Source organism: Narcine bancroftii, chromosome 2 (genome assembly GCF_036971445.1).
Source record: "Narcine bancroftii isolate sNarBan1 chromosome 2, sNarBan1.hap1, whole genome shotgun sequence".
Classification (NCBI taxonomy): Eukaryota; Metazoa; Chordata; class Chondrichthyes; order Torpediniformes; family Narcinidae; genus Narcine; species Narcine bancroftii.
In genome coordinates, this window is record NC_091470.1 from 310,177,091 (window position 1) to 310,191,595 (window position 14,505).

The following is a 14,505-nucleotide window of genomic DNA, read 5'->3' on the forward strand; positions in this document are numbered from 1 at the left end:
ATTATTCCACTTACACAGTATTTCTTGAAGAACTTTGGCAAATCGTGAGTTAGTTCTAGAACATACTTAATTCACTGATATCTTTGTTTTAAACAGGGAAACACAGCACTAATTTTGTCAGCCGGTATGATCCTAGATTTAACAGCTGGATACAACTCCCCCCTATGCAAGAAAGGTAATATTTTATATTTACATGTTAACACGCAGAGCTCAGTCTGTAACACAAGTGCTTGAGCTGAGAAACTGGATTCACTAGTAACTTTCTTTTGCATGAAATGCAATAAATCACTGTAACCAGGGTCAATCCCACCAGTGATCATTTCCAGTGAAATTATGTCCTCATTAGGCTGGACTGAACATTTACATCACTGTTCATGTTTGTAGCCTGATCTTAACCCTAATCTTGTCAGTATTCACAGAATGGCCAATTCCTTCCCCATTGACGTTAATTGGAGCTCAATAACAGTGAAATGAAGGACACATCACAAAGTTTGTTACTATTATTTCAATGTAAAGAGACATTCAGAAGTTAGCAAATATAGCCAGGTCCATCCCAGATGCTGTCTCCACTGTAGCCAGCAACAGTAATGTGAGGCACTCCCTCAAGAAGGCAACCAACATTAACCTGATCATAACCTTCGGGCAGAGATCAGCAGTTGCAGAATTATTAACCCTGCAACCTATTCCGATCCATTCCAAACTCTGCAGTTTGGTCAAAGTAACAGGGAATGGTTTATCCAGTGTTTAACTGCTGGGATGCTCATTCAATAGGAACATAAAGTGTGGTAAACCACTGTTGGTATATTTAACTGTCTGGGCACGCCCAATGGCCATCTGTACCTGTGGCTCCACCCACAGACTCCTGAATAAAGGTGACTGTTCCACAGCCCCCTCCCCAGTTCAGGACATTCGACTGGCATGGACATGGCTCCATTCATAATTTCCAGTCTCCTGGAGTTACTGATGGTGCATCAATTTTATTCACAATAAATTATGACAATGGAGCAGATCCTGAAGCTGGAGAAGTTGGAAATCAACCCTCAATCACCTGAAGCCTCCACCAACTTTGAATTCTGGCTGTGATGCTTTGAAGCGATCCTGCAGGCATCATCTGCCATTGTCAATCAGGGAATGACAAGCTGCAGGCACTACACTCCCAGTTCAGGCCCCTGGTATACTAAATGATCAGGGATGCCTCATTGTACCCAGAGGTGAAAGACATTCTGAAAGGCCAGTACCTGAAGGGAAGGTAAACAAGGTCTACGCGTGACACCTTCTGGGAACCCGAAAACAGCAACCTGGGGAATCAAACACTGAATACCTCTGGACCCTACGAACTCTTGGACAAGCCTGAAACTGCAGGACTGTGACAGCAGCAGAGAACATGGAGGACTTGATTAGAGATGCATATGTCGCAGGCAACAGGTCCAACTATATCCATCATGGACTGTTGGAGCAAGGTGAGCTCAATTTGCGGAGGGCAGCTGAATTGGCTCCAGAGTATGGAAGCCTACTTGGCCAACGCAGCCGCCTTGTGGTTCCCCTGGATGCCACCATCTTGGGATGCACCACCACTACCACACACCACCAGCGATCTGACCACGGCTGCTTTACTCCGTGAGCACCTAACATCGCTATCGCCATGTCCCACCAGTGACCTGACCATGGCTGCTGTACTCCATGAGCACCCAAAGTGCTACTTCTGAGGCCTGAGCAAGCACCCAAGGAAATGCTGCCTGGTGAAAGACATGGTCTACTCCAATTGCTGGAAGAAAGGGCATTATGCAAAAGTATGCAAGTCCAAGTCATCCCAACCCATTAGTGCCATGTGAAGACAGTGGAGGCCCACCATTTTGAACAATGCCATCTTCGAGACCCAGCAGTGTCGTGTGCGAGCCGTGGGGGCCGACATCTTAGATGCACTTAGCATGCAACCGAATACACAAACTCCCCACCACAGCTACTGACAGCAACCCGACACTGGCCTCCATCATGCTGGATCAAGGAAGACCTCACCAGCTCACCAGATGGACGTCCAGGAAAACAGTCACGTGATGAGCTGTTTGTTCGATAGTGGAAGTGTGGGGAGCTTCATTCACCCAGACACGATGCAGTGTTATTCCCTCACAGTTAGGCCAGTGAGTCACGGTCTCCTTGTCCTCTAAGCTGATGTCCATGGCTATTGTGTAGTGACCCTGATCCTGTGGGGCACTGCCTACAAAGACTAAACTTCTGGTGATGTCACAGCTATGCGCTGCCGTGCTACTGGGACTGGACTTTCAATTCCATCTTAAAAGCGTGCTGATGGAGTACAACGGGCCACACCCACCCCCCCCCCCCCCCCCACTGTCTGAAACCAGGAGTCCTTAAATCGCCCACTGCGCTCCACCAGCGGAACCCCCCCATGGCTTCTTTCCCCACCATCCCCAGCCAAGACGACCCACAATGCACAACCTGCAGACTCTCAACTCTCAAGATCACCCATCCACCACTGTTTTGCTAACCTCATCCCCAAATGTAAACCCGTTGCCACCAAAAATAGGTAGTAACGTACCGGGGACAGGGGCTTTATTAGGTCAGAGATACAGTGGCTGTTCAATGAGGGGATCATTGAAGCAGCATCAGTCCTTAAAGAGCCCAAGTGGTGGTGGTGAGGAATGGGCAGAAAAACAGGATAGTTATTGACTACAGTCAGATTATTAACAGATACACGCAGCTGGACACATACGTCTTCCCCACATATCCGATATGGTAAACCAAATCACACAATTTTGGGTTTTATCCATTATTGAACTAAAGTTAACATACCACCAACTCCCATCTGCCCAGAGGACCACCAATATACTGGTTTTGAGGCAGATGGCCACCTCTGCCATTTCTTGTGTTCCCGTATCCATTACTAATGGGGTTTCGGTCTTCCAACGGGAGGTGGACCGAATGGTAGACCAGTATGAGCTGCAGGCCACATTCCGTATCAGGACAATGTCACCATTTGTGGCCATGATCTGTAGGAACATGACCCCAAACTCCAAAAATTTCTCCAGACCACCAAACTCCTTAACCTCACATACATTAAGGCTAAGTGTGTATTCTGCACGACCCGCCTTGCCATCTTTGGCTGTGTCGTGGAGAACGGAGTCACTGGCCCCAACCCCGATTGCATGCTTTTGGAACTCCCCCTACCCCACAGCCTCAAAGCCCTGAAATAGTGCCTGGGCTTCTTTTCCTACTATGCCCAGTGGGTCCCCAATTATGTGGACAAGGCTCGCCCTTTGTTAAATTTAACTCCTTTCCCCTGGAATCAGAAGCTCCTGCAGTTTTCAGCTGAATCAAGGCAGATGTTGCCAAGGCTGCAATGCACACCGTGGATAAATCCATCCCATTCCAGGTAGAGAGCAATGCATCCAACTTTGTTCTGGCTGCCACAATTAATTAGCTGGACAGACACATCACCTTTCTTTCCCGTTCCCTTGAGGGCCCTGAAATTCAACACTCCTCTGTCGAGAAAGAGGCCCAAGCCATTGTTGAGGCTGTATGGCGCTGGAGACACTACCTAGATGGCAAACAATTTACCTTGCTGACTGACCAATGTTCATTCGCTTTCATGTTCAACAACCAGCAGTAAGGTAAAATCAAAAACTACAGGATATTGAGGTGGAGAATTAAACTTTCCACGTACAACTTTTCACTCAGCCCAGGAAACTCAATGAACCCACAGATGCTCTATCCCAAAGCGCATATATGGACCAATAACAAACCCTCCACAATGACCTCTGCCACCCTGGAGTTACCAGGTTCTTCCACTTTATCAAAGCCTACAATTTGGTTTACTCCATCTATGACCAGAAACTGCCAGGACTGTGCCGAGTGCAAACTTCACTTCTATTGACCAGTCAAAGCGCAGCTGATAAAGGCCACCCACCCTTTTGAATGCCTCAGCATCGATTTCAAAGGACCCCTCCCCTCCTCTGACCGCAATCTGTACTTCCTCAACATCATCGATGAGTACTCACATTTTCCATTAGCCATCCCCTGCCTGGAAATAAAAACTGTCACAGTTACCAACAGCCCCTTCACCCTGTTTGGGATCTCCTGCTATATCCATAACAGCCAGGGACCTTCCTTTATAAGTGATGAGCTGCACCAATACCGGCTGGCCAGAGGCATCGCTATGAGCCAAACCACCAGCTACAACCCTGAGAGAATGGGCAGATGGAAAAGGAGAATGCCACTATCTGGAAGGCCGTCCTCCTAGCCCTGTGGTCTAGAGGCCTTCCAGACTCCTGCTGGCAAGATGTCCTCCTGAGGCACTCCACTCCATCAGATCACTCCTATGTACCACCTCCAATGCCACTGCACATTAAAGAATATTTTCCTTCCCCAGGAAGTCTCCAACAGGGACCATGTTGCCAGCCTGGCTGATGTCCCCAGGGCTGATCCTACTCTGGAAGCACACGAGGAGCTATGTGTGACCCACTGTCCAAAAGGGTCCACTTCCCCCAAGCCAACACCCAATATGCCTTTGTGGCATACCCTGATGGGCACAATGGCATAGTCTCTGTTAGGAACCTGGTGCCCTCAGGGATTCCGGAGACCATTACCGATCACCCTGCACTCTCCTCACCTCTTGTCACTCATGATGCAGCAGGGCCATGGCATCTTACTCCAGCCCCAACGGGTGGCATGCCAGACCCGTTGCCATGCATCCACACAACTGACCACTGCATACAGGCACCCAAGACAGTCCAGGACCCCATTGCAACCCAGCTGCAGCCAGCACTACGATGGTCGCAGCAGCAGATCAGACCACCCGAAAGACTTAATTTATGACAACATCAGATGCACTTCACCCCGCCGAACACTTTTAAAAATAACAGGTGAATGTGGTAAACCGCTGTCTGTATATTTATCTGTCAGGGCACACTCATTGGCTGACTGTACCTGTGGCTCCTCCCACAGACTCCTGAATAAAGGTGACTGTTGCACAGCCCCCACCCCAGTTCAGGGCAGTCGACTGGCATGGATGTGGCTCTGTTCTATGGTGAATTAAAGCCTATCAGTATTACATAATTTCCTGTGTTTTGGAGTTACTGATGGTGCATTGTAAAGTAATAGGCCAATTGGCCTCTCAAGCCTGCTCTGACATTCAATAAGATTATGGTTAATCCATTCTTCACTTAATTACCACTTGCACAATCTCTTCCCATTCAACATTGATCAGGTTCCTTTATTCTTCTATGCATAATGCACAAAATGTTTTCACTTTTGTTTGCTGTAAAGGCATGCAATCCCACCAGGAAGAGAAAGAGAAGCAAAAAAGAGTCCCTTCATAAACATTTGGTGTCGGTGGATCCCATCACTTTTCAAAGCAGCTGTCTCCTGCACCCATAACTATTGTAGCCGCACGGCTCCGATAGGTTACAGTGTTAAACCCGAGCTCCAACATCCAAAGTTTGACTTGCAACAATGTTTTAAGGTAGCCTGATCGTTTTGCAACTTAACATTTTCTAGTTTCTATGCAAAAATGTGCTTATTTACTTCTAAAATGGATAACCTCATATTTACCACAAAATATTCTATTCTCTAACCTCTCTCACTTGCTTAACACACCATTCACAGACATTTGGTGCAATAACACAACTACCTTTATATCATCCAATATACCCTCACTAGAGAAATCAGTATCCACCATATCAATCCCTCCCAATGTTTTAATAAGATCAGTATTTATGAAGAACAACTCTGACAAACTACCACCAACATGTCAGATGCAAGTCCAGGGGAACCAACGCACTCGACAACTGCTACACCACCATGAAGAATGCATTCCAAGCCATACTATGACCACACTTTGGCAAGTCTGATCCCTAACTACTTCTACTCCTGGCATACAAACAGAGACTGAAGACCATAGCACCAGCAGTGAAGACAGTGAAAGTATGGTTGAGAGAAGTGGAGGAGCGTCTGCAGGACTGGAACATACAATATTCAAGAACTCATCCATAGGCATGAATGAATATGCAACAGGTGTCACCAACTTCATCAAGACCTGTGTGGATGAATGTGTGCCCATCTGCACATACCAGGTGTTCCCCAACCAGAAGTCCTGGATTAATCAGAGAATTTGCAACCTGCTGAGGGCGAGAACAAGGGTGTTTAAGGCCATGGATTGGGATGTTTACAAGAAGTCCAGGTACAACATGTGGAAGGGGAAAGCCATCTCTGAAGCAAAGTGGCAATTCCAGAGGAAGCTAGAGACAGGGACAGATACACATCAGCCATGGCAGGGAGTGCAGGTCATTACAGCCTACAAAGAGAGGGCAAATAATATAGACAGCTGTGATGCTTCATTACCCCGATGAGCTGAACACCTTCTATGCCCACTTTGAGAAGAACCACCAAACGATTCTTACTAGAATCCTTGAAAAGGCTGAGCACCCTGTGATATCTGTCTCTGAGGGCAGCGTCAGAACATCATTCAAGAGGGTGAACCCTCAAAAGGCGTCAGGCCCTGGTGGCATACCTGGCAGGGTACTGAAAATCTGTGCCAACCAACTAGCTGGAGTATTCACAGACATTTTCAACCTCTCGTTGTGGCAGTCAGAGGTTCCCATTTGCTTCAAAAGGGCTCATCTCAGTACCCAATAAGAGTAGTGTGAACTGCCTCAATGACTAATGCCCAGTAGCACTAACTTCTACTGTAATTAAATGCTTTGTGAGGCTGGTCATGGCCAGTATTAATATGTACCTAAGCAAAAATCTGGACCCACTGCAATTTGCCTATTGTCATAATTGCTCCACAGCAGATGCAATATTGTTGGCTCTCCACTCGGCTCCAGATCACCTTGAAAACAACAATTCATACATATGGTTGCTCTTCATAGACTACAACTCAGCCTTCAATACCATTATTCCTTCAGTGCTGGTCAACAAGCTAAAAACTCTAGGCCTCTGTACCTCCCTCCCCCCACACTGCAACTGGATCCTTGACTTACTCATTGGAAGACTGCAGTCAGTATGAATTGGAAACAACATCTCCTCCTCATTGATCATCAACACACGTCCACCCCAAGGATGTGTGCTTAGCCCACTACTCTACGCATTATACATCCATAACTTTGTGGCCAGGCACAAGTTCCAATGCCATCTACAAGTTTTCCGATGACACCACAGTTATTGGCAGAATCACAAGCGGCAATGAGGAAGCTACAGGAGGGAGATAGATCAACTCTTTGAATGGTGTAACAACAACAACCAATGTCAACAAAACCAAAGAGATGATTTTGGACTTCAGGAAGTAGTCAGGGGAACATGACCCAGTCCTCATCAAGGGCTCAGTAATGGAGAGGGTCAGAACTTCAAATTCCTTGGTGTCAACATCTCCGTGGATCTGTCCTGGAGCCTCCATGTTGGTGCAATCACAAAGAAGGCTCGCCAGCCGCTATACTTTGTGAGGTGTCTGAGGAGATTCGGTATGTCACTGAAGACTCTTGAAAAATTCTACAGATGTATTGTGGAGAGCATTCTGGCTGGTTGCAAAAGAACAATACTGGCAAATCATATGTGGAACATGCCCCCTGCTCCTCATTGAAACCAGAGTAGATAACCAAAGTTCTGGTATTCCATTCTTCTCATAAAACAATATTTTTCCAGCAACTTCCTATTAAATCTGTACTGTACAGTTCCCATGGTTTCCTCATTGTCATGTTCCTTTTGTAAGTGGGAGGACAAAATAAAACCCTTGGGAGATGCGATTTACAGCTAACACTCTTGTAATTCCGCCATGTTTTCTGCCATGTGTAACAATACTTAATGCGTCTGTGCACATGCACCACATGAGTGTGATATGGTCATTAAAGTATTCATGCTCCTAGCAACAAAATAGTCACGGTTATCTTGAGTATTGGGTTAGGATTGCAGGAGCTCCTCACATAGATGTCTGCAAAGAATGGGTGGTCAGCATCTGGGAAGGACCTGGTTATATTTGCTAACTTCTGAAGCTTTTTTGTGTTGCTGGGCACTTGAATTGGAAAACCAGAAGTGTTGCAAGTAGCCAGTGTACTTTCCATAATGCACCTGTAGAAGTCTGAAGGCGTATCCTACATCATGCAAAATCTCTTCAGGCTCTTTATATTGATGGAGGCGTTGGTGTGCCTTCTTTATGGTTGTCTCAATAGCTTCCTCTAGGAAATAGGAACTATCAGGAACTTTAAGTTTCTGACCTTTTTCGTATGCATTTTATCAATGCACACAGGTGTGTGGTCCCTCCATCTCTCCTTTCCAAAAATCAACAATAAGCTCCTTGGTCTTGGTTATCAAGATTGCTGTTCTGTGAAGGAAGATGTTGTCTTCCTGTTGGCCTTGTTGCTGAATCCAGAGTATTGTTCAGTTTTCAGATATCATAGACCAGAAATTTATAATGATCAGTATTGATGCCAACTGAAAGTTTTCAGATATCATAGACCAGAAATTTATAATGATCAGTATTGATGCCAACTAAAAGTTAACAGCATGACTGTTTCTAAATCTTTAAAAGAGTGCTAAACAAATTTGTTCATTTTTTTTAAACATGCAGAAATATTATATGTCATTTTGTAAAAGAAAAAAGAAAAAATAGAAGATTGATTTGATTCTTCAATCCACTGTCTTTTCCTTAGTTTTCAGACTTATTTTGCAAAGAAAATGTACAAATGACTCTGTTTCATTATAAATACACCAACCATTGAAACTCAGAATTACATCAACAACTTAGATCAGTAAATCCTTTCTTTTATTTGATGAAAGATTCAAGATAAATCAGTGACTCCCCTTTAAATTCAGCTATCTAATTGAAAAAGTATACAAGGTCCAAAAACTGACAGATATGAACAGATAATGCATGAGTAGGACATCATGACTTCAAGCCCTCAGGAGAATGCATCAAAAGTTCATTGATTTGCACAAAAAGATAACCATTCACAACACGAGTTGCCACATTACATATTTGCATTTATATCACTATTGATTTTTAAGCTGTAATACTTCATACTACACAACATTTTTGCTTCAAAAAGCACAAAACCTTCGGTAACATTCCAAAGTGTATATTGTAGAGTAACTCTCCAGCTCCCTTTATGTCCAAAGAATTGGTGTTTCAGAAAAAATCTTTGTGATTGTCCAGAAATTGTTCAAGCTCTTCTCCTCTATCAGTCTCAGAGCAAGAAATTAATGCTGCACAATAAATATCACTAGTACTGTCAGACTAAATACAGGTTTTCAGCCAAGGTTGTCCTTGGCACGAAGCCTAAATTTAATTAGCTGGAGAACTGCTTCTAGTAAATAGACAAATACGATGATCAGCTTCAAAATCAATATGTCACCAATTCTGAATCATAGAAGGTTTTAAATTAAACACCGTGACATCATGTCTTGTTTGAATATGGAAATGATTCATTATTCAGTTAATAGTTCAGTTGTAAAATTTCAGACTCTGTGGGGGTCATTTCACTTCAATGTAATTGAAATGTCTGACTAATATTTTCCATGATCTTTTCCACAATTTTTTAACCTCTCCCTTTGTTTTTCCTTTAATGTTAATCATCTGACAATGCTGTTAGGGAGGGGTGTGGAGCTTGTATTTATGTTTAGTTTCTCCTTTTTTGCTATTTTCCTTTTTTTCCTCTTTTATTATTTTATTTTCTATCGTTAGTTTAATGTTTTCAGAATATTATTTGGACTATGAATTATGGATATGTTTTACAAATGACACTTGGTTTTGATATACTGATTGTTTTATTAATTATATGTAGCTATCCATATCATTTTATTAAAAGCCCTTTATTAAAATTAATAAAAATGTTTAAAAAAGAAAGAAAAAATAAATATAGTAAAACAGAAATTAATGGAAATGCTCAGCAGGTCAGGTGACATCAATGGCAACAGAAAGATGATTAATATTTCAAGGCCAGCACCATTTGTCAAAACTGAGAATACAATTTAGATTTCAGATGTAGAGAAAGTAGGAGAGATGAGTGACAAAACATGACAATATCTCTGATAGGGTGAGTCCAAATAGATACGGACAGATCATGCTTCTTTGCCTGTTTCCAATAACAAGTCAGTGAGACATACCCAGCAGGCCAGGCTTACACAATGGAGAGAGAAGAACATAGCCAATATCACAGAAGTAACCAGTTCTGATACAGATGGATTCTTATTGGAGATATTGCTGAAACTGCTGTCTATTTGTAACATTTTCTATTTTCTTTCAGACTTTTAACATCAGCAGATATCTTGCTGTTAAGTGTCAGTATGTGACCTTTTATTGCATTGTTGACTCTTTTTATGCCTATTTTCTATCTTCAGGTTATTGGTGCAGAATTATTTCATTCCTCATTTTGTTCAGTTATTTGTGTTGTTGAGTTATTTTCACCTGAGTATATTATTTTTCACTCAGCCTGTTGGTTCATGAAATGTTGCTCAAATAAATGTTTTCCAGGAACACAATCAAGTCAAAGAACACTTGTATGAATTACAATCTTATTTATTGGCCAATTTCTTTGCCTGAATGATCATACAGAACTGAATTAAAGGAGTCTCAGCATTAATGGTGAATCATCCACTCAGATTCTATTTGAGAGTCAGAATGTTCTCATCAGTGCTCAGGAATTTCAAATAGTAAAAACACTGAAATGCTGGATGAACTCAGCTGGTGTTTTCAGCATCTGTCTGCCCCAATAGCGTGGATCTCCCAGTGGCCACCCATTTCAAATCTCTATCCCATTCCCTTGACGACATGTCTGTCCATGGTCTCATGTATTGCCAGACTGAGACCATCTGTAAATTGGAGGACCATCACCTTATCTTCCGACTGGGTACCCTCCAACCAAATGGCATTAATATCGACTTCTCTGGCTTTCATTAAACCCAACTCCCAACCCCCTCCTTCCTCGTTGTCCCTCCACTCCCTGTCTCCTTTTGCATAGACATGATACTTAGTCCCTTATCACACCTTTTGTTGATCTGGATTCCTCCCCATTGTTTGAATTCTGAGACTTTCTGATATATCCTTTTTCTGCCTTTTCTGATTGTTCCTAGAAGAGGGGCACAGGCCCAAAATGTCAGCAATATATCTTTGTCTCCTCTGGACAATCACAGTGTCTGCAGCCAATTGTGTTTCACTCAGGAATTCCAAATCCCAGCCTGGCTTTGTCACTGAATAACTAAGGTTGTTACTTGGTGCCAATGACAACACATGATCTTGAAAGTAATTCATCCCATACAATTTGTATCGAAACATATATTCATTGGAAAATTGGAGGTCAATTCAGCCCATCAGATCTTGCTTATTAAATAAAAGCTATCCAATTAAAACATATCTTTCAGTATCAGCGCCAAACCCTTGCAAGTGTTACCAGCTCTTTTAAGACCCAACCTATTGAGTGAATTACTTGTGGAGCACACCACTTTGGCAGGAATGGAGCACCTACTCATGATGTTGTAGAGTGGGCAGGTTTGGATCAAGATGCAGAGCAACATTCTCAAGCTTTTTTTGACTATGGCAACCCTCAGACGCTGCTTAAAGTTTATGGGCCCCCTTCCCAGTGAAGCAGACAAGTTTTGGTTACTTTCGTACTTCTCTCCTGCCGACTACATGAAAAACAAAAAATACATATGTTAAGTGAGATGAAAAGAAAACAAGGAGGAGGGGGAGTGGGAGGTCTGTAGGGCCCCCATTGAGAATGGCTGGTCTAGACAGGCTGGTTATTGAGTATTGTCAGCAATGTATACCAATTATTTTTTAAAAATAAATAAATTTAGACATACAGTACATGAATAGACCATTTTGGCCCATGACCCCATGCCACTCAGTTACACCCAATTGACCCACAACCCCTGTACATTTTAAAGGGTGGGAAGAAACCAATGCCCCTAGAGGAAACCCACACAGTCACAGGGAGAATGTACAAACTCCTTACAGACATGCATGGGATACAAACCAGGGTCGCTGATGCTGTAAAAGCGTCGCATAAATTGCTACGCTAACCATGCCATCTCAATACCAATGAGAATAGTTTAGCATTGCTTCCAATGCCAAAGTAAATCCTTCCAAGGATTGAATATTGATGTTTTGTACAGATACATGGTCATTCTCTTGTTTTTGTTCACAGTCATTTCAGTCGGAAGTTGAGGCTAATGTGAACTTCTGGAATGTACTTTGATCTAACAACCATTTTTGTATCTCATATCTATCAGATGAAATACTCTCAGATAATGGACCATAATTTTTCCTCATGAAATGTAAGATTTTTTTGTTTCAGAAGGAATAACATTTTAGCTATTATAGTGTTCCCTTATGATACAAAAACAGAAAACACTGGAAGCACCCAATAGGTCAGTCTGCATCTGTGGAAAGGAAAAGTGTGTAAAAGTTTTAATACAATACAAAAATGTGCTGGAGAAACTCACCAGGTCATGCAGCATCCATATGAAGTAAAGGGAAACCAATGTTTTGGGCCTGAGCCCTTCATCAGAATTAATCTTCTTAATAGATTAATGAGGGAAGTTTGAGATAGAGAGAAAGCAACAAAAAGACAACTCAGACCTGTTGCCAAAACCTAAAAATGGGAGCCTAGAACTGTCATGCTCCTTGCTGTTCCAAATGGGGACTCATCCACTCTGCTGACAAAATGGCAAGTGTGAACATGTGCTATTTTCTTTTAATAGTTGGATGACCTGTTTTATAATTCAGCATCTAATTATGTTCCAGGCGAGCCAGTTTCTATGCCTGCCTTCTGGATAAACATTTGTACGTGATTGGTGGAAGGAATGAAAGTGGTTATTTGTCAAGTGTTGAATGTTACAATCTGGAAACCAATGAATGGTGCTACCTGTCCTCCTTGCCACAGCCTTTGGCAGCTCACGCTGGTGCCGTGCACAATGGAAAGATATATATATCAGGTACCTTCATATCACTGCAATTACCAGTAAAGTGAATGAGTTTTATTTTCTCTGATAATTGAATATAGAATTGTGGCCTAACACTCTTTTGTTTTATTGCTTTTAACATTTTCTGAAGGTAAAATTGGTGAGACCTAACATAATTTTTTAAAAAGCAGATTTTGCAAATGGTCCTGCACTTGCAAAGTTTGTCTTTTTTATATTTATGGTCTTTGATCTTCCATTCTATCCAATGTATGATTTAATTTTACTTTGTTCCTAGAGAGACGATTCTAATTGTACTTAACTATTGCAAAAGCTGAGAAAATATTGGAAACCTGTTCCCATTAGCTTGGCTTCCATTGTATGGAATAACATGACATGGTTTATTCCTTGGTTCACTTTACGAGAATCTCTAATCAGACACACATGGAGCGAAGCATTAATGAATGAATCATGAATCTCTGGAAAATATTCAGTCCTAACCAAGAGTATTTGACTAGGAAATAAAACTTCAATTATCAGTAAAAGCAAGACCGTTCCTTCATCGTCCCTCAGAGAAAAGATTTATCGTGAACAACAAAATTCTGCAGCAACTAGAAATCAGAAATGAAAGCAGGAAGTGCTGGTAATACTCAATAGAACTATTAACTGTTCCTCTCTACAAAAATTCTGCTGAAGCTCGAGCATTCCCCACAATTTCTGTTTTTATTCACACTGAATACACAAATTTAACTTGACATTCAAAATTCATGAGAAGTTCTTCTGCTATTCTGCTGTGATAGTGACTGCACTCATCATTGCTCTACAATCAGAGGGGAACTTCACTAGCAGATAAGGGGGAACAGAAAGAAGCTTGTGCCAGGCAACATCCATGGTTGCAATACAGGATCCTGACCAAACTGTTGATTGACCATATCAACCCATGGATGCTGCCTAACCCACTGAGGTCCTCCAGCTTTTCATTGTTTAAACGGTAGTGGAACATTAGTGACACAGTGCAGCATAGATGAAAGCTCACATTCGACTGGAGGGAGAACTAAGGCTTTTATTAGCTTCCAACAGGCTTCAGAGGGATTCAGAGTTTATGTGGGAAACCAGGGTTATATATGGGCCCCCGGGGGAGGAGACGGGAGGCAGGGACAGTCGTCAGTACAGAACACTTCTAGTGAATCCCAGTTCACTACAAACAGTTTCCAGGCCAGTAATCTGGAGACTTGAATTTAGCAAATTCCTTCATGGCATTTGTTTAATTTAAATTCGGGTAATAACCTTGGATGAAATAAAAATTAAAATTGATCAGTGAGGTTGCTCACATTTGTGTTAATAACCACAAAACATTTGGATTCCTGTAAATACCCATTACTTACAATTTTCAGGCAAAAAAAATTGCTATCCTTACCTTGTCATATTTGAACGTGATTCCAGACGTGCAAAAATAGTTGAAACATTCACACTATGATGACGACATTGAAGCAGAGGAAGAATAAAACCAAAGGGGTCCCTTTGCTTTGACCTAGAGACTGAATTTGGACATAGCAAATTTACTCTCACCTCAGTCAACCTTGCAAAATCTTCCTTGGAAAC

At 42.4% G+C, this 14,505-nt stretch overlaps 1 protein-coding gene across 1 annotated transcript in view; it reads left to right on the plus strand.

Annotated features, from left to right (window-relative positions):
- The window catches only part of klhl14 (kelch-like family member 14), a 172,520-nt gene that overhangs the window by 117,002 nt on the left and 41,013 nt on the right, over positions 1-14,505 (plus strand). Inside the window, exons 4-5 of the mRNA XM_069915440.1 lie at positions 97-175; positions 12,749-12,939. Of these exons, the coding sequence (XP_069771541.1) occupies positions 97-175; positions 12,749-12,939 (270 nt within the window). The remainder of the gene's footprint in view (positions 1-96; positions 176-12,748; positions 12,940-14,505) is intronic.